Source organism: Anolis sagrei, chromosome 1 (genome assembly GCF_037176765.1).
Source record: "Anolis sagrei isolate rAnoSag1 chromosome 1, rAnoSag1.mat, whole genome shotgun sequence".
In the NCBI taxonomy this organism is placed as follows: Eukaryota; Metazoa; Chordata; class Lepidosauria; order Squamata; family Dactyloidae; genus Anolis; species Anolis sagrei.
Window position 1 is genome coordinate 12,414,380 of NC_090021.1, and position 19,919 is coordinate 12,434,298.

The window sequence follows — 19,919 nt, forward strand, 5'->3', positions numbered from 1 at the left end:
AGAATGAGGGGTTAGTAAAAAATGGAACTTGAAACGGCTTGCCTTTGGGCTGAAATGCACACCTCCAATGGACATGATTACATCTGATTCTGTCCATCTAGTCTGCAAATAATTGTTCTCTCCAACATTTAAAATCAAAGTTTGCAAATTGATATGCCTTATAAAATTCTCTTCAATCATTTGTCTCCAAAAACCATTTCAGAAACCATATAATGCATTTATTATGTTTGGCATAGACGGTTAGGTTCACAATATCAGCTGTTAACAGGCATCTTGAAAGCAGTTTTATAAATATGCTAGATGGAAAGGAAAAATAGCTGAGCTCCAATGGCTCCATTTCACTCTTAACTACTTTTTCTTTGCAGACTGCAGTCCGCCACGAGTCTTGCAATGGTCTTTATAAATTGTCATTGTCTGGGCTGGATGGTGGAGATTCCATAAACAGGTCCTTTTTGCTGCTGGCTGCCTCAACATTGCTGAAGTTTCTTCCTGATGCCCAGGCACTGAAGCCTATCAAGGTACAACATAAATATGCCTCCTTCATCTGTGTAGCAGTTGTATTGCATGGGATAGAACTAAAAAAAAAAGAGGATTAGCCATAGTTGACAGAAAGTATGGTCATTTTTCCAAGTCCCAGTGATTTGTGTATCTTGATTGGTTTCATCGATGACTTCCTATCTACTTTTTGTAGCATCCGTATATGACTGTTCTGTCGCATGCTGGGCCTGTAACAGCTGTACTTTTCTATAGGACGTATACTTTAAGCCCAGCGGGAAGCCAGGGGCACCTCAAAGAGAGGTTCTCAGGGATTTTCTGAAGTGATAGTCTTTAGAGTCTTTAATGATACAACAAAGTCTTTATTATGGAACAAACAACAAATCTTCAATGGTTCAAACAACACTTCAAGGCTTTCTTAGTCTAGTCCTCAATGGACTGGTACCTGACTTGGATTAACTGAACCTTCTCTGTAGGAAAAAACCCTTTTTAACCTCTCCCAGGCTGTTTACTATCTATGCCTCATCGGTGTGGGTGCTACTACCGATTCCAAATGCATCTGGGTATCGAGTAGACCTACCAGCCGAGGCTTGAAGATATTTCAGCTGGAATTCAGTGGATCTGTCCTCCCTCAGAGAGTTCTTTGAAACTTCAGGACTGTTTTCCCTCTGATTGCTGTGAGGCTGAGAGGCTGTGAGCTCTCAGCCAGAGCCTTGGGACCGTTTCCTTGGAAGCTCTTTTTCCCTGGATAGTCTTAAGAAAAGAAGCTTTTCTACAGGACGAGCTGGTCTACGTCCAATAGTTTAGCTTCCTTGTGTGAGACTGACCAAAAAATGGCTCCTTTCCCTCCCAGAACAAGGGACAGAACCAAAGCTTAATTATGATGGACAGGAGGCCTGCCGTATAACTGCAAACAGATAACAGAAAGAAAATAAAGTTGGAGCTCCTGGTACAGCCGTACCAGCACAATGACCCTGGAGAACTTAATAGCATGTTCAAACACTTTCCTTGTAGAATGCATTGGCTTGATGTATTACTATTCTTTTTGATGATTTCTTGCTCGTCCCACTTTTTGTTTACATAGTCTCCCTCTTGCTTTACTTCTTCAAATATTTAACTTGGGGTTTTTTTTAAAATCATGTTTGAGGATAGAAAATTAAAAGTAAAATAAATATTTTCACAGATTGAAGATTATGAAGAAGAACCCATCTTACAGCCTGGCTGTAAGGAATATTTCTGGTTGCTATGCAAACTAATAGATAATATACATGTAAAAGATGCTAGTCAGGTAAGTGCAACTAATAATGCCTTAAATGGGTTTTTTTTCCTCCATCCAAGCATAAGACTAAGACTCTTTTAATTTCCTATTAAAGTATGAGTAGGAAGCTTTGTAGGACTGAGGAGATTTATTATAATTCAGCTAGCCAAGAGTCATTGCCACATTTGATTGTGTTTCATATGTTCTGAACATGATAGATTCCAAACTGAAATTGATTGACCATTCTAGGTGTAATCTGTAAATGTTGAGCAAAGTGCAATGAATTATTGGTTCACTTCTTTTGAAAATATCTCAAATTTATAATATGTGGCACTCCAACCATTCTCAAAAGTTCTTGCAAGAGCCTGATGTCCAAAAAAATGAACTTGATAAAACATATCACAAAAAGATCTCTTACTATTTTATCTGCTGTGTCTCTGTTATACAGGGGATCCTACAAAATTAATTGCCAATTTCACCACAAGCAGGAAGTTATCCTCTTGTCTCTATGCCCAGATCCCTAGGATTCCAAAAAGGAAAAATGACATTAGCTGGACCTTTGTGGGACATTGAAGTCAGACAGACAGACAGACAGACAGACAGACAGACAGACACACAGATAGATAGATAGATAGATAGATAGATAGATAGATAGATAGATAGATAGATAGAAAGATAGGGCTGGCTTTAGCACAGCAGGTTAACTGCCAGCTGCAGTAAATCTTGTCAACCGAAAGGCTGACAGTTCAAAGTCTGGGCCAGGGTGAGCTGGCCTTTAGCCCAGATTCTGCCTACCTAGCAGTTTCAAAAACAGCAATGTGAGTAGATAAATAGGTACCGCTTAAAGCGGGGAGGTATTTAAGTCACCCATAAGGAAATGCCAGAAAAAAGCTGGCGAGGACCAAGCACAGCCTCCAAGATGCCGAAGATGCGAAAGCTTATATATACATTTATCTTTTTACAGTTGTGTGTCCTGTCAGTGTATACCGGCATTGAATGTTTGCTGTATATGAGTTCTGTGATCCCTTCTGAGCCTCCTTCAGGGTGAGAAGGGCAGAATATAAATACTGTAGATAGATAGATAGATGAGAGAAAGAAAAGATAAAAAAAGATCATCATAAGGTGCATCTTCTGAGGAGCTGTGACTTCATGGATCTTTTAATCTACAGCAGTGCTCCTTGAGTTATTCACATGATCGAGCACCAGGCTTTTTTTGCAGTGTTCCTATGACTGATACTTTATTTGTGCTGTATTTTAAAAATATTATAGCACATTGAAAACAGGGTGAAGAGGGTGGGATCAAGTTGTATTTCCAGACTTTGATCAGGCTGCTGAGCTGCTTGCTCATAAGAATATCAGACTGTAATGTACTTTATGAACTACATTAAACACTATTAAGTGAATGGCATTATTCAGAAACAATACTGGACCCACCTTCATGCATTCATCACTTCACTGATACCCTTCATATATATATATATATGAGATTAAGGATATACAAAGTTGTGCTTAAAATTGTGTTGGTTATTAACAGAATTAAGGCCATTTAAAACATAATAAAATCCCATAGGAGATAATAGGGATGGAAATTGCTGAAAATTTTGGATTTCCTAAATGCATAGTTCTTGGTTAATGTCTTTTAGCTAATTGTGGCATGCAGCTCTCTGGATTTCGAAAGAAACCCTGATCTCTTAATGGGGTTTTAATAGTTACTTTACGTAGAGTACATTTCATTCTAAGTTACGTCTTTTATGAGAAATGAGACCATAAACAGTTTATTAGAGGGGTGTATCACTGATAAGAAAATGTCAGCTGTGCAGATTTTCCAGTAAGTATAATTGCTACAGCATTTCAAAAATATCTACAGCTGTGTTGGCAGTAAAGACTGTTTGGCACATTAAAGAAGTTTTGTCAGTTCAGATTTTGTTGACTCCATTAGGCTGGAGACCAATACAGCTTGTGCAAAGTAAAATATGCTATTCTTTAGCGTGTCAGAGGATTCTTCTGGATTTTTGTTTGTCTGTTTTGGATTGTTTTTGTTGGTTTTTTTGTTTTTTTTTATGGCTGCAAATTAATTCAACTGCCACCCTAGAAAATCACAATCATAAAGCATGTGCAAGTAGTAAAAGTAGGAAATTATTCTGTAGCTTTGTGAGACAGGAGATCTGTTTAAAAGCTTCCAAAGAAAGAGCCTCCACCACACTCCAGGGCAGAGAGTTCCACTGCTGAACAGTCAGGAAGTTCTTCCTCGTGTTCAGATGGAAATGTTCGAGATACATGCAGCATTGGTAGCAGTTGAGGGGTGACTGTGTCCAGTCCTGTCTTTCTACTGAAAGAGCTGCTCCTTTTCGCAAAATATGGTGGGAGGCAGCCTGGTGGCAGTGTTTTAGACCAACTGAAGTTTCCTGTCTCCAAAGGCAGCCCCATGTAGAATGTGTTACAATAATGTAGATGGAATGCAATCAAGGCATATACCACCGTAGCAATAGCTGATCCTCGATCAATTGATGCAGAATGTACACTGTGTTTTCGTTCTGCAAACACACTCATAGGCACCACTGGAAATTTATTTATTTATTTATTCACAGTATTTATATTACACCCATCTCTCCCCAAAGGAGGCTCAGGGCGGATCACAGAACACATATACGGCAAACATTTAATGCCATTATACAATGACAAGGCAGACAACTATACATAGATCGAGCTGTATATATAAGCTTTCCCATCTTTGGCATCTTGGAGGCTTGAGCTTGGTTCCGGCCAGTTGGGGGTTCTGTCGCTGCATCTTCCCTGCCAAAGAGCTTTGTTCGTAAACTTCTTCCTAGATCAAATCCCCAATTTTCCTGGCAATTCCTCCCCGCCTTAAAGCAGTACTCACATTTCGAATTGCTAGGTAGGCAGAATCAGGGCTAAAGGTGAGGAGTTCACCCTGACCCATGTTTCAAACTGTCAACTTTTCAGTTGGCAGGATTTACTGCAGCTAGTGGTTAACCTTCTGTGCTAAAACCTGACCAACTAAGAATTCAAGGAGAGCATAACCCCATTCGGCACAGGCTGAATCTTGGCTTGTATGTGTAGAAATGATACTACATTTAAGAGTTACAACAATTATGATTATATGTTTTCTTATTGTGTTAATGAATTACAGTGCAACTATTCCCTTTATAAATGTTTCATATTTATTTTCTTTTTCAAATCGTAGACAACATTGCTTGATCTAGATGCCTTAGCCAGACATTTGGCTGATTGTATTCGAAGGTAAGCTTCAGTTGTATTCATTCACTTAGAATGCCTGCTTTATACATCCTTACCAAGAGAATGTCCTTAAACAGATGATTTGTGTTTTGCAGCAGAGAAATTCTTGATCATCAGGATGGTAATATTGAAGATGATGGTCTTACAGGTCTCTTGCGCCTAGCCACAAGTGTTGTCAAACACAAACCACCTTTTAAATTTTCCAGAGAAGGACAGGTAATTATTCTAATGGGCCTAAAGAGAATGATTGCTTTGCTGCCTTTCATATTTAGATTCCCAAAATATTAGTTCTTCACCTTTTAGGTATATACGAGGGGTATTTTTTAAGTAAGGTCCGTTTGAACATAAGTACACAACGAAGCCAAGAGTTCACTGTAATCAAAGAAGGGCGACCGGAGCGGTCCTCATCATGGACGTTGTCACGGCCATCTTTGAATTGTCGTACCCACTTACGCACTTTGCTTTCACTCATAGCAGTATCACCGTACACTTCACAAATCTGTCGATGAATTTCTGCAGCAGGCAGGTTCCTTGCTGACAAAAACCATATCACTGAGCGAACCTCACATGTGGAGGGTGAGTTGATAGTCTTAAACATTTTTAAAGCACAGAACAGAACCGTACAGGTTAGCTACAGAGCGGAAACTGAGCACAGTTGTTCCCGAGGCATGCCAGTACACAACGCTCGCGCTCGTTGCGGTATGCGCACGAACTACTAGTGTCTACAACAAAACGGACCTTACTTAAAAAATACCCCTGGTATGAATAAACTTTTTTCTTTTACAAACGTATGTATGCGACTCTTTCTCTGTCTTTAGATATTAGCCATGTGCATTTGGGGTAAACCTTGATTTGTTTTGTGTTCCGGCTTTCGGCGGGGCCCCCAATCCGTTTCTACTGAACCTTTTAATATTAGGAGGGCTTCCCACCCAGGCTCCCCTTCCTAGCGTGCGCTTTTGGACGGGGTTTGCCTCACCTTCATCTGGGGCTCCCAGAAGGGCTCCCTGGCTGGGGCTGAAGACCTATTGTGTTTGCTGCCAGTGGCCTTGCTCCAAAACCCAAAGCATAGGCCCAAAGAGCTTGGGCCTACTAGGGCCTGCAGCTAAGCGCTGAGTAAGGAGTGCTCCTTTCTCAGCACTCAGCTGTAGGCCCTGGCAGACCTGGGTGCGTAGGCCCAAAGCAGCCAGGCCTGCAAAGACCTGCACCCGAGCATTGAGTAAGGAGCGCTCCTTACTCGTCACTTGGCTGCAGGCCCTGGCAGACCTGGGCACATAGTCCCAAAGTGCCCAGGTTTGCCAGGGCCTGCACCCAAGCACCAAGTAAGCAGCACTGCTTACTCAGCACTCGGGTGCAGACCCTGGCAGGCTCGGGTGTAGCAATCGATCCGAAAAGCAGGCTTGGAGCCATTACCTGCTCCCGCCTGCTTTTTGTATCGAGTTTATTTTTGTTTCATGGATGGAACAAAACCAAAACATGAATCAAACAAATAATACAGATACCCGGCCCATGACTATTAGCTATATCCCTCCTACTGTTGGTATACTAAGGGATAATTTCAAACATCTTTAGACTTAAACATTGGGAATGTCACTTGGTTTATATCTAAAGACATTTACCTGGGATATATTTTTCTGTGTTCCAGAATCTCATGCCAGACATGGGCCAAATGTCTGAACCAACTGTAGATGTAAATTGTTGTTTTGTACCCTTAGGTGAAGTCTGATTTACTGCAATCCTATCCTGGGAATTTCTGTGCAAGTTTTTTTAAAGATAGGTTTGCCATTGTAACTTGTCAGGGCCACTCATTAGATTGCATTAGAGATTTGAAACCTAACCTCTCAGAGTCATATTCCAGTATTCAAACTGCTATACCAAACTGTGTGGCATATTTAAATTAAAGAACCTTAAATACTACTTTGAGAAAAAAAACAAACTTACTCAAGAACTTGTCCATTTAAGTCTGTTAGATTTCAGTGGAATTTTAGGAAGAACATATTTTATTGCAGAGCACCTCATGATGTTGATGTTGGAATGAAACCGATCTATGTTCTTTATTTTATAGGAGTTCCTGAGAGATATCTTTAATCTTCTATTCTTGTTGCCAAGTCTAAAAGACAGACAACAACCAAAATGCAAGTCACATTCTTCAAGGGCTGCTGCTTACGACTTGTTGGTTGAAATGGTTAAGGGCTCTGTAGAGAACTACAGGCTGCTCCACAACTGGGTTATGGCACAACATATGCAGTGTAAGAATATTTTGTTGTGGTTGTTTAGTATTTTGTGAGTAAACTGATAACTTTCAGGGTTTTTTTCTTTCCTAAGAATTTTATTAGTTTATTATTAAAATAATGTTGTTTCCTTTTACTTACCCCTGACTAGAAGCTTCTCCTACTTTGAATAAATTTGATAAGCAGGTGTTGGCAGACTGCAAGACTTGCATTGATTTTAACCACTTTTGGCCATACTTTTCATAACATTTGTGATTTTTGTGATCCTTCTCTTGTTTCTGTATTCATCTGAAGTAACATAAATTTCTTGAAAGGTTTTTGTATGTGCCAGATGACCACTTAATTCATGAGTTTGAAATTGATAGAAGTAGATCCCTACCAGAATTCATTTGATTCCCATTTTAGCAGTTTATTTTGCTTCAGGAATTGGAAGTGGCATGAGTTTTCTAAAACTGGCTGTCTGTCCTACAAAGCTGATCTGTACCATCATGTGCAGTAGACACAGTAGATTGTAGATTGTGCTACAGCTGTGGAACATTTTATTCATTTAGAATCATAGAGTTGGAAGAAACCTTGTGGGACATCCAGTCCAACCCTTTGCCAAGAAGCAAGAAAACTACATTCAAAGCACCCCCGACAGATAGCCATCCAGCCTCTGTTTAAAAGCCTCCAAAGAAGGATCCTCTGTCACTTTCTGGGGCAGCAGTTCCACTCTCATAGTCAGGAAACTATTCCTCATGTTCAGGTGGAATCGCCTTTCCTGTAGTTTGAAGCCATTGTTTATTTATTAATTATTTATTTACTTTATTTGTATACTGCTCTTCTCAGCTGTTAGGCGACTCAGAGCGGTTTGTTCCATTGTTCCATGTCCTAGTCTCCAGGGAAGCAGAAAACAAGCCTGCTCTCTCCTCACTATGACTTCCCCTCACATATTTATACATGGCCCTCATGATAGCTCCTCTCAGCCTCCTCTTCTGCAGTCTAAACATGCCAAGGTCTTTAAGCCGCTCCTCATAGGGCTTGTTCTCCAGACCTTTGATCAGTTTAGTCGCCCTCCTCTGGACATATTCCAGCTTGTCAACATCTCCCTTCAATTGTGGTGCCCAGAATTGGACACAGTTTTCCAGATGTGATCTGACCAAGACAGAATAGAGGGGTAGCATGACTTCCCTGAATCTAAACACCAGACTCCTATTGATGCAGCCAAAATCCCATTGGCTTTTTTTGCTGCTGCGTGACATTGTTGGCTCATGTTGAACTTGTTGTCCACGAGGACTCCAAGATCTTTTTCACATGTACTGCTGTCGAGCCAGTCCTCGTCCCCCATTCTGTCTCTTTGCATTTCATTTTTTCTGCCCAAGTGGAGTATATCTTGTATTTGTCCCTGTTGAACTTCATTTTGTTAGTTTTGGCCCATCATCTCTCTAATCTGTTAAGATCGTTTTGAATCCTGCTCCTGTCTTCTAGAGTATTGGCTATCCCTCCCAATTTGGTTATCGTCTGCAAACTTGATGATCATGCCTTCTAACCCTTCATTTAAGTCATGAAGGGTTTTCAGAAACCTGCAGGCCACAGCCATCATACCTTTAGAGAACTGTCTTGTGTTCGATCTGAGTTATAGAAACAAGGAGACCTCTTCTCTCATGAATTCCTAACAGGTGGGATGGGCAAGGAAAGATAGTTCTACCAGAAAGATTTAGAATACAGTTTCAAGTGAAGCTACCATAGCCTGTTCCTTTCTCCCTTCTGAAAGGAGAGAATAGGAATTCTTAGTTATCATAATAGTTCAAGCAGATGCTTAGTTGCAACCTGCATTAACAATTTTTCCGTTGCCCTGTTTTTCAGCTTCCCATGCACCTTACAAGTGGGATTATTGGCCTCACGATGATGTCAGAGCTGAATGCAGGTTTGTGGGTCTCACCAATCTTGGAGCAACTTGTTATTTGGCATCAACTATTCAACAATTGTATATGATTCCAGAGGCTCGGCAAGCCATCTTTACTGCAAAGGTAAGACCTGTCCTTTAGAAGGATGGTAAAAACTTGGCTGTGGGACCAAGCTTTCGGGACAGGGCAATAAAGCAGCAGTAGGAAAGATGACAAGGCCAATTAGATTTGATGTGGATGACTAGGACGGTTTTAAATGGTGTATTTTAATATTTTGATAAATGTTTTTTAATGTTTATGTATTGTACTAGCCGTCCCCTGCCACGCGTTGCTGTGGCCCAGTCTGGTGATCTGGAAAATAAAGTAATGAGAAAGTGTTGGTTCCTAATATATGTAATTTCTTTATGCTTGTGGGTAATCAGTGTTTCTTCTTTCTTTGTCAGTGTTGATGTGGAGATTGTCTGGCTTGCCTACTCTGGAACATGCAACATACAATTGTCCTTCTTTAGGGGTCCCTTTCAGATCTATGATACTATATCTCTGTGTGTGTGAATCATATATATCTATCTATATCTATGGCTGGATGGCTCTTTGTCAGGAGAGCTGTGATTATGTGTTCTTGCCCTGGTGAAGGGAGTTTAACTCGATGGCCTTAGGTATTTTCTGTTGGTCATTGGGCTTCTCTGTAGGAAGTTTGCCCCAATTCTCTCGTTCATGGGGTTCAGAATGCTCTTTGATTGTAGGTGAACTGTGAATCCCAGTGACTTCAGCTCTCAAATGTCAAGGTCTATTTTCCCCAAACTCCATCTGTGTTCATATTTGGGCGTATTGAGTGCTTGTGCCAAGTTTGGTCCAGATCCATTATTGTTTGAGTCCACAGTGCTCTCTGGATGTAGGTGAACTATAACTCCCAAACTCAAGGTCTCAATGCCCACCAAACCCTTCCAGTATTTTGTGTTGGACATGGGAGTTCCGTGTGCCAAGTTTGGTTCAATTCCATCATTGATGGAGTTCAGAGTGCTCATTGATTGTAGGTGAACTATAAATCCCAGCAATTACAAATCCCAAACGACAAAATCATAATTTTTGAGTAATGGTCACTCCTTGTGTTGTGAGAGGTTTTGTTGCCAAATTTGGTGTCATTTCGTTCATTGGTTCTTTTGTTTTTAGGGTACTCATTACGCACAGAGCATTTCTATATATATAGATGTGAATTTGTGTCCCGGCATTGAATGCTTGCCCTGTGTATGCTGTGCTCTGCCCTGTTCGGGGGAAAATAGACCTTGGCATTTGAGAGTTTTAGTGGCTGGGATTTATAGTTCACCTACAATAAAAGATCATTCTGATCCCTACCAATGATAGAACTGGGCCAAACTTCCCACATGGAACCCCTATGACCAACAGAAAATATGTTTTTGGATGGTCTTTGGCGACCCCTCTGAAACCCCCTCATGACCCCCCCAGGGGTCCCGACCCCCAGGTTGAGAACCACTGCAGTAGGAAATCCATGGTTAGGGTCTCAAGTGAATTAACTTGTGCTTTATTGTCTCCTCCTCCACACACAAGGATAGGCCTTTGTAGCAAACTCCCAATATCCCACTTTAAAGTTTGCAGTTCAATATTTCTACGTCCCTATTTTAAGATAATTCATTTGCAGATTAATTGATTATTTACATGTTTTAAATTTATTTATCTGGAAATGCTTTAAACCACATCCATTGTGAAGCACTATAATCCTGAATTTTCTCAGTTGTGTATTTAATATATAGTATATAGATGTCCCAAACAAAATGACTTGCTTTTCATACTGTTTCTCCTCTTCCATTTCTAAAGTATTCTGAGGACATGAAGCACAAGACAACCTTGTTGGAACTTCAAAAAATGTTTACACACTTAATGGTAGGTTTGCAACGTTCTTGTGGAATACCATGCATTCATTCTGTGTGAGCAGCTTTACAGCCCTCATTGAGTCCTAAATGCCAAGTCTTAGTAGGTTGAACTGTTTTAAATATCGCAAAGTGTGGAGCTCAGAGAGGCTTAAATGTCTAATGACCTATCCCCCGTAATATTGTATTATTTATTCCATTTATACCATGCCCTTCCTCAGACAGCAACAATGGGACAACTATAAAACTAAACAAGTCACATTATTTTTTTTACTTCAAATGAAGCTCAGAAGCTCTTGTGATTATTTTCAAGTCATATTGTCTTTTGTACGTCATTACTTTGTTTCTGATTACCATATATACTCGAGTGTAAGCCAACCCGAATATAAACTGAGGCACCTAATTTTACTACAGAAAACTGGGAAAATATATTGACTCAAGTATAAGCTGAGGGTGGGAAATGCAGCAGCTACTGGTATATTTCAAAATAAAAATAGATGCCAATAAAATTACATTAATTGAGGCATCAGTAGGTTAAATGAATTTGAATATTTACATAAAACTAATTTAAGATAAGACTGTCCAACTCTGATTAAAGCATTATTCTAATCTTTAATGTAAATGTGCTTACGTATCTTTCCAAGAATAATAGAGAAAACTAATACATGTAATAAAAATAATAATAGAGTAGAATAATGGAAATGTAATAATAACAGTAATAATAGAGAAAAATAATAAATGTAGTAATAATAATGGAGTAAAATAATACATGTAATAATAATAATAATAATAATAATAATAATAATAATAAAGTAAAATAAGCGTAATAATAATAGAGTAAAATAATGTGAATTTAATAAAAACAATAATAATAAAGTAAAATAATAAATGTAATAATAAGGGAAGGGAGGGAAGGATACTAGAGACAAAGTTGAAGTACTTTGGCCACATCATGAGGAGACAGCAAAGCCTAGAGAAGACAATTATGCTGGGGAAAGTAGAAGGAAAAAGGAAGAGGGGCCGACCAAGGGCAAGATGGATGGATGGCATCCTTGAAGTGACTGGACTGACCTTGAAGGAGCTGGGGGTGGTGACGGCCGACAGGGAGCTCTGGCGTGGGCTGGTCCATGAGGTCACGAAGAGTCGGAGGCGACTGAACGAATGAACAACAACAATAATAAGAGAAAAATAATAAATGTAATAATAATAGAGTAAAATAATAAATGTAATAAAAGTAATAATAATGTAATAAAAGTAAATGTAATAATAGTAATAAATAGAGTAAAATAATAAATGTAATAATAATAATAAGAAGAAGAAGAAGAACAACAACAACAACAACAACAACAGAGTAAAATAATAAATAACTTGGACTTGAGTATAGACTGAGGGCGGCTTTTAAACCAAAAATAAGGGCTGAAAAACTCACCTTATACTCGAGTATATATGGTATGTTCTTGATTTAACATTTTTAAATTAATTGCTCCTTTTGCTTTGTTCTGTCTCCATGTGTTTTATATAAAGGAAAGTGAATGCAAAGCATACAATCCAAGGCCATTTTGCAAAACATATACCATGGATAAGCAGCCACTTAATACTGGTGAACAAAAAGACATGACAGAATTTTTTACGGATCTAATAACAAAAATCGAAGAAATGTCTCCAGAGCTGGTAAGTTTTGAAAAAGGATTTTTTAAAAAAGATTTCAGATACATTTTTCCTTTACATTGATTAAAATAAATTATTTGTCCACAGAAAAATACAGTGAAAAGCTTATTTGGAGGTGTTATCACCAACAATGTTGTTTCTTTGGTGAGTTGGAAATACTTAGTTGCCCATAATCCTCCAAAGCTAGCCTATTCCTTGACTAATAATTTGATCAGTTCATTGACTCCTGGTACTTTCTTTTTCTTTTTCTCATTCTACTTCTTTTTCCTTTTGTTTTCCTTTTGCAATTACTGTTTAGGACTGTGAACATGTCAGCCAGACTGCTGAAGAATTTTACACAGTGAGGTGCCAGGTAGCAGACATGAAGAATATTTATGTAAGTGGTTCATAGTAAAATCATTGTATGTCTTCATTTGAGGAACATATGAAAAAAAGTTTGTTAACTCATTGAGCTATTAATTTCCCTGATTTTTTCTAGTTGATTTCACCTAACTGTATAGATTGCTTTTTAAATGCTAAAATTCAGAATATGCTTTAGTGAGTTGGAGTGTTAAAATTGGTTACAGTGGGTACTTTTTCCTCTTGTCACGTTAAGCAAAACATGGAATCCAGCTATCTCAGAAGACTTATTAGATATGGGGGAAATGTGCCAAATAGTTGGGCTCACGGAGTAGAGGAACAACTGGGTTTGGAAAAGTGAGTCTCGAAAGGGAATAGAGATGCAAAAGAGGAATTTATTTGTTTAGTAGCCTTCCAGATACCTCAAGCAACCTGGGCCATCTCAAAACGCCCCCCTCCCCAATCTTTAATGAAAGGATCATCAGTGAGTTGAAGTCATAATGACTTCAACTCACTGCCAATCGCTTTTGCAAGTGAGTGCCCATATCACACCCAAAATGAAATGTTCTGCATTTAAGTACTGAGGATGTTCAGCTGATGATTCTGCAGTAAATAGTCTATTTAATATTATTTAGTTATTTACTTACCATATTTATACCCTGCCTTTCTCAACACTGAAGGGGACTCTAGGCGGCTTACACATAGACAACTATTCAGTGTCTTAAAGCATACAATAAACATTTAAATTAAGATTGGACTTGATACATGTTAAAACAGTTAATATTATACAGTATACTATCTGTATGCTTTATTTGTTACCATGATTGCTAATGGATAAAGCATATGGCTCTTGTAAGGTTGACTCATTTCCCAGTTTTCATGATTCCTTGAACAGCATACAATTCTAGCATTAGTTTGGTAGCCACATTTGCACATGCTTCACACAACGTCTCAGTACAGCTGTTCATAATCCTTCCATTACAGTAGTGGTTCCCAACCTTTTTTTTTTTTTTTTTTTTTTTGACAAAGGAACCATTTTGACCAGGAACCACTCTCCAACATTAGTACCAAAAGGATTACGAATCAGTTTTTGGTCAACTTTAGATTCGGTTTGGTTATTTGGGGTGCTGATTCAGAAAATTGCATTGGATAGACCACATCAGCTCCAGTTTCTGATACAGAACATATGCCATCCTGTAGTCACCATCTGCTTGCCCACAGAAAACCATATTTAATAATCTAGAGCTGATGTGGTCTACCCAATGCAGTTTTATGAATCAGCACCCCAAATAACCCCATGGCTTAAAAACGAAGACGCAAAGGCACCTCCACTTCCAGGCACTACATGAAATGGCTCCGTTCAGGGGGAGAGAAGAAGTAGAAGCAGTAGTTAGAAGGCTTGTTGCACCTTTCATGGGTAGTAAGCCTCTCCCCTCCCAATATGTCTGTTGCCTCGGCACTATAAGAGGGTTTCGCAATACCAGTTGCTCTCATTGCAATAGTGTAGTAATGGTGAGGCCATGGACCATGTTTTAGTTCTCGAGGACCATTGGTGGTCCACGGATCACAGGTTGGGAACCACTGCATTATAGTATGCTTACAGGGGCATATTGCTTAGAGAAGTTATGGGTTGGATTTGGAGCAGGGAGAATTGTGTGCTTTAAAATTCATTCTAATTGTAATTATTGTATTTTAACTGTATTTTTAACCTAACACACACAGTACTGTTAAATTGTTTTATTGTTGCTTTGCTTTAAATTGATCAAAGCGTGTGACTGTTAGCTGCCTTGAGTCTCCAAGGGGAGAAAGGCAAGTTATAAATAACAACACCAACAATAGCACTTTCTTGTTCTGCAGAGCAATACTGGTTTTCAGACTTAAATATTACATATACGTATTCTTCCTGGAGTCTCTAATAAATGTTGAAGCAAATGATATCATGTTAAAACTATACACTTTTTGCCTTACCTTATGTTTAGGAATCCCTTGATGAAGTTACGATTAAAGATACGCTAGAAGGTGACAACATGTACACTTGTTCTCATTGTGGGAAGAAAGTACGGGCTGAAAAAAGGTACCCTTCAAAGACAAGCATAATTTATTAATTTATTTTATTAAAACAATCTTTCTCTATATCATAGGATCTCAGAGCAGCAATAAAAATAATGTAAGCAAATGATATCATGTTAAACCTATAAACTTTTACGCTTTGGAGGACAATAGTGTCCAAAGGTTTTTTAATGGGATGCCACATCAGAGGAAAGAAAGAAGGGCCTTGCAATAGAAGATATGAATAATCAGGCAGGTATATATGGGAAGTGGCAATGCTTCAAATATTAAAATCCAAAGCTTTCTAAGGTCCTGACTGTCTTCAGTAAAATTAAGACCAGATGTGTAATGCCAGCTTGTGAGGAAGCTTTATCTTACATTTCAGATAAAGATAAATGCCAAGAACAAACCTACACTGACTTCCTATTAGATGGGGAGCCATGTTTGGAGATTTGTTTTGATATATCAACTATCTAGCAGACCCACAACCTGAAATCTTTGGTAGATAACTTAGTGTTCTGTCAACTGCTGTTAATACTTTTTAAACAGTTAATTCTTGTGCTCTAAAAGACAAATAATTTCTCCTTCGAAAAGAAAATGTTCATCTTTTAAAAAGTCATTCCAAAATGAACAATTGCATTGTGTTTCCATCTTCAGGGCATGTTTTAAGAAATTGCCTCGCATCCTGAGCTTCAACACCATGAGGTATACTTTTAACATGGTCACTATGATGAAGGAGAAGGTCAACACACACTTCTCGTTCCCTTTGCGCCTGGACATGACGCCTTACACTGAAGATTTTCTGATGGGAAAGAGTGACAGGAAGGAAGGTATTTGACTTTCGTTTCTCACAGTTTATTGCCAGCTCATCTGGAATAGTCAGTATTTCAATATATGAACAAAATCAATTAACATTGGAATAGAGATATGTTGTTGGTTGTACTTAAATCATAGAATCATAGAATCATAGAGTTGGAAGAGACCTCATGGGCCATCCAGTCCAACCCCCTGCCAAGAAGCAGGAATATTGCATTCAAATCACCCCTGACAGATGGCCATCCAGCCTCTGTTTAAAAGCTTCCAAAGAAGGAGCCTCCACCACACTCCGGGGCAGAGAGTTCCACTGCTGAACGGCTCTCACAGTCAGGAAGTTCTTCCTAATGTTCAGATGGAATCTCCTCTCTTGTAGTTTGAAGCCATTGTTCCGCGTCCTGGTCTCCAAGGAAGCAGAAAACAAGCTTGCTCCCTCCTCCCTGTGGCTTCCTCTCACATATTTATACATGGCTATCATATCTCCTCTCAGCCTTCTCTTCTTCAGGCTAAACATGCCCAGTTCCCTAAGCCGCTCCTCATAGGGCTTGTTCTCCAGACCCTTGATCATTTTAGTCGCCCTCCTCTGGACACCTTCCAGCTTGTCAACATCTCTCTTGAATTGTGGTGCCCAGAATTGGACACAATATTCCAGATGTGGTCTAACCAAAGCAGAATAGAGGGGCAGCATTACTTCCTTAGATCTAGACACTATGCTTCTATTGATGCAGGCCAACATCCCATTGGCTTTTTTTGCCGCCACATCACATTGTTGGCTCATGTTTAACTTGTTGTCCACGAGGACTCCAAGATCTTTTTCACACGTACTGCTCTCGAGCCAGGCGTCCCCCATTCTGTATCTTTGCATTTCATTTTTTCTGCCAAAGTGGAGTATCTTGCATTTGTCACTGTTGAACTTCATTTTGTTAGTTTTGGCCCATCTCTCTAATCTGTCAAGATCGTTTTGAATTCTGCTCCTGTCCTCTGGACTATTGGCTATCCCTCCCAATTTGGTGTCGTCTGCAAACTTGATGATCATGCCTTCTAGCCCTTCATCTAAGTCATTAATAAAGATGTTGAACAGGACCGGGCCCAGGACGGAACCCTGCGGCACTCCGCTCGTCACTTCTTTCCAAGATGAAGAGGAAGCATTAGTGAGCACTCTCTGTGTTCGTCCACTTAACCAATTACAGATCCACCTCACCGTAGTTTTGCCTAGCCCACATTGGACTAGTTTCCTTGCCAGAAGGTCATGGGGGACCTTGTCGAAGGCCTTACTGAAATCCAGGTACGCTACATCCACGGCATTCCCCGCATCTACCCAGCTTGTAGTTCTATCGAAGAAAGAGATCAGATTAGTCTGGCATGACTTGTTTTTGATAAATCCATGTTGACTATTAGCGATGACTGCATTTGTTTCTAAGTGTTTGCAGACCACTTCCTTAACAATCTTTTCCAGAATCTTGCCCGGTATCGACGTGAGGCTGACCGGACGGTAGTTGTTTGGGTCGTCCTTTTTTCCCTTCTTGAAGATTGGGACCACATTGGCCCTCCTCCAATCTGCTGGAACTTCTCCCGTTCTCCAAGAACTCTCAAAGATGGTTGCCAATGGTTCCGAAATGACTTCCGCTAGTTCCTTCAATACTCTGGGGTGTAGTTGATCTGGCCCTGGGGACTTGAACTCATTAAGAGCGGCCAGGTATTCCTGGACGACTTCTTTCCCAATTTGGGGTTGGATGTCCTCCAATCCCTCATCCACTCCATCTTGCTGAGGTTGAAGACTCTCTTTTTGTGAGAAGACCGAGGCAAAGAAGGCATTAAGTAGTTCTGCCTTTTCCCTATCCCCTGTCAGCATTGCCCCATCTTCTCCTCGAAGAGGTCCTATCGCCTCCTTGTTTTTCCTTTTTCTACTGACATAAGAATAGAAGCCCTTTTTATTGTTTTTAATGTCCCTGGCAAGTCTGAGCTCGTTTTTTGCTTTAGCCTTGCGGACCTTTTCCCTACAGGTGTTGGCTATTTGTTTGAATTCTTCTTTGGTGATTTCTCCCTTTTTCCACTTCTTGTGCATGTCTCTTTTGTGTCTCAGCACAGTTAGAAGTTCTTTGGACATCCATTCTGGCTTCTTTGCACTTGTCCTATTTTTTCTCTTTGTTGGCACGGTTTGCAATTGCGCCTTGAGTATTTCACTCTTGAGAAATTCCCATCCATCCGTAGCTCCCTTGTCTTTTAGTATCTGTGTCCACGGAATGCTGCTCAGCGTTTCCTTCATTTTTTGGAAATCAGCTCTCCTAAAGTCCAAAATGCGGGTTCGACTTGTCTTAGTTTCGGCCTTCCTTTGTACCTCAAATTGCAGGAGCACATGGTCCCTTGCCCCTAAGGATCCTACCACTTCGACCGCATCGATCAGGTCCTCCGCATTTGTTAGGATGAGATCAAGAGTAGCCAGTCCCCTTGTTGCCTCTACATATAAATATAAATATTTATATGTAACATAATTTTAGTAGGATTGGATAAGTACCATACTGCTTGCCCTGAAAAATCAATGGTTTCTTGTGACAAGTTGGAAAAAAGGGAACTGTCCAAGCTTTTAACAGAAACCCTTGGGGGAAAAACTGTAATATCAAATATTAAATATTAGATGAATCTGTAGCAATTCCACAGATTTTCAGTATAATACAACACCGACCTCTTTTCTCTCTGCTTACATGCAGAAGTCCTCCAACCTGCTCAGCCAGGAGCCATCTAAAGAACATAAATGGGCACAGGTTGAGGATGGGCTGTTTGGACTTTTTGTACAGTGCTTCAGTAACATGCTGTGATAGTAATATATTGCCCCCTTGCATTATCCAAAATAAAGTGTAGATCAGGCATGGGCACACTTTGGCCCCTGAGGTGTTTTGGGCTTCAACTCCCACAATTCCTAACTACTGGTAGACTGTTAGGAATTGTGGGAGTTGAAGTACAAAACACCTGGAGGACTGAGGTTTGCCTATGCCTGGATTGATGCCGTTTTGTAAAATGAGTTGCTAAATGTTTTTATGCATTCTTTAAGGCTTCAAGGATGATGGCAATGGTTCAAAGGAGGCCCGGAGTTATGAGTACGATTTGATAGGTGTAACGGTCCACACAGGGACAGCAGACGGGGGGCACTACTACAGCTTTATTCGAGATATTGTGAATCCTCATGCTTACAAAAACAACAAATGGTGAGTAGGAGGTTTTAAATACTGTGAATCAGGTCTTCTAATTCAGATATCTCTGTAGATTATTATTATTATTGGCAAAAATGTAGGTTTCAATATTAAATTTAAGGCTCTCACTTTGGGTGCATTATTTTGCAGTCATTTGGCTTAGGTACATCTCAGTCAGTGGATTGTTCCTCCACATCATCCAAAGAACAGGGAGTTGGTACTTAACAGCAAAGGCTCGTTCGTAGATAGTGACTGCACATCAACAAAATCCAAAAAATGTTCATATGTATGTAGGACACTAAGATCATCTGGGGAGGGCCTGCTCTCTGTCCCACCTGCATCACAGGCACGCTTGGCGGGGACGAGAGACAGGGCCTTCTCAGTGGTGGCCCCTCGGCTGTGGAACGCCCTGCCTGCAGATATCAGATCAGCCCCCTCCCTGCTGGCGTTCTGGAGGAAAGTGAAGACCTGGCTGTTCGAACAAGCATTTGATTAAACAGTGTAATTGAACATAGGAATACGGAATAATGGATGATGAGACTGGATTCTGATTTTACTGTTGAGGCGCTAATGATTGTTATTCTGATGTTAATGATTTATGTTACAATTGTTTTTAATTGCCCTATATTTGTCTCGTGATGTTTTGTATCGATGTTGTTCACTGCTTTGAGTCGCCTGAGGGCTGAGAAAAGCTGTATATAAATAAAGTAAGTAAGTAAATAAATAAATAATAGTGGGAAAGTGAGGCTGTGGAGATGAGGAACTTACCTATATGAACCTCAGTGAGGGATACAAGACCAGTAACATTCATGAGAGAAGTCTAAGTCAGAAATAAGCTTAGGTGAAGGCAC

At 39.9% G+C, this 19,919-nt stretch overlaps 1 protein-coding gene across 1 annotated transcript in view; it reads left to right on the plus strand.

Moving 5' to 3' along the window:
* The window catches only part of USP34 (ubiquitin specific peptidase 34), a 180,741-nt gene that overhangs the window by 112,967 nt on the left and 47,855 nt on the right, over positions 1-19,919 (plus strand). Inside the window, exons 38-50 of the mRNA XM_067462788.1 lie at positions 366-518; positions 1,679-1,783; positions 4,959-5,014; positions 5,107-5,227; positions 7,074-7,257; positions 9,085-9,248; positions 10,959-11,024; positions 12,536-12,682; positions 12,767-12,823; positions 12,978-13,055; positions 14,998-15,092; positions 15,725-15,897; positions 18,930-19,083. Of these exons, the coding sequence (XP_067318889.1) occupies positions 366-518; positions 1,679-1,783; positions 4,959-5,014; positions 5,107-5,227; positions 7,074-7,257; positions 9,085-9,248; positions 10,959-11,024; positions 12,536-12,682; positions 12,767-12,823; positions 12,978-13,055; positions 14,998-15,092; positions 15,725-15,897; positions 18,930-19,083 (1,553 nt within the window). The remainder of the gene's footprint in view (positions 1-365; positions 519-1,678; positions 1,784-4,958; positions 5,015-5,106; positions 5,228-7,073; positions 7,258-9,084; positions 9,249-10,958; positions 11,025-12,535; positions 12,683-12,766; positions 12,824-12,977; positions 13,056-14,997; positions 15,093-15,724; positions 15,898-18,929; positions 19,084-19,919) is intronic.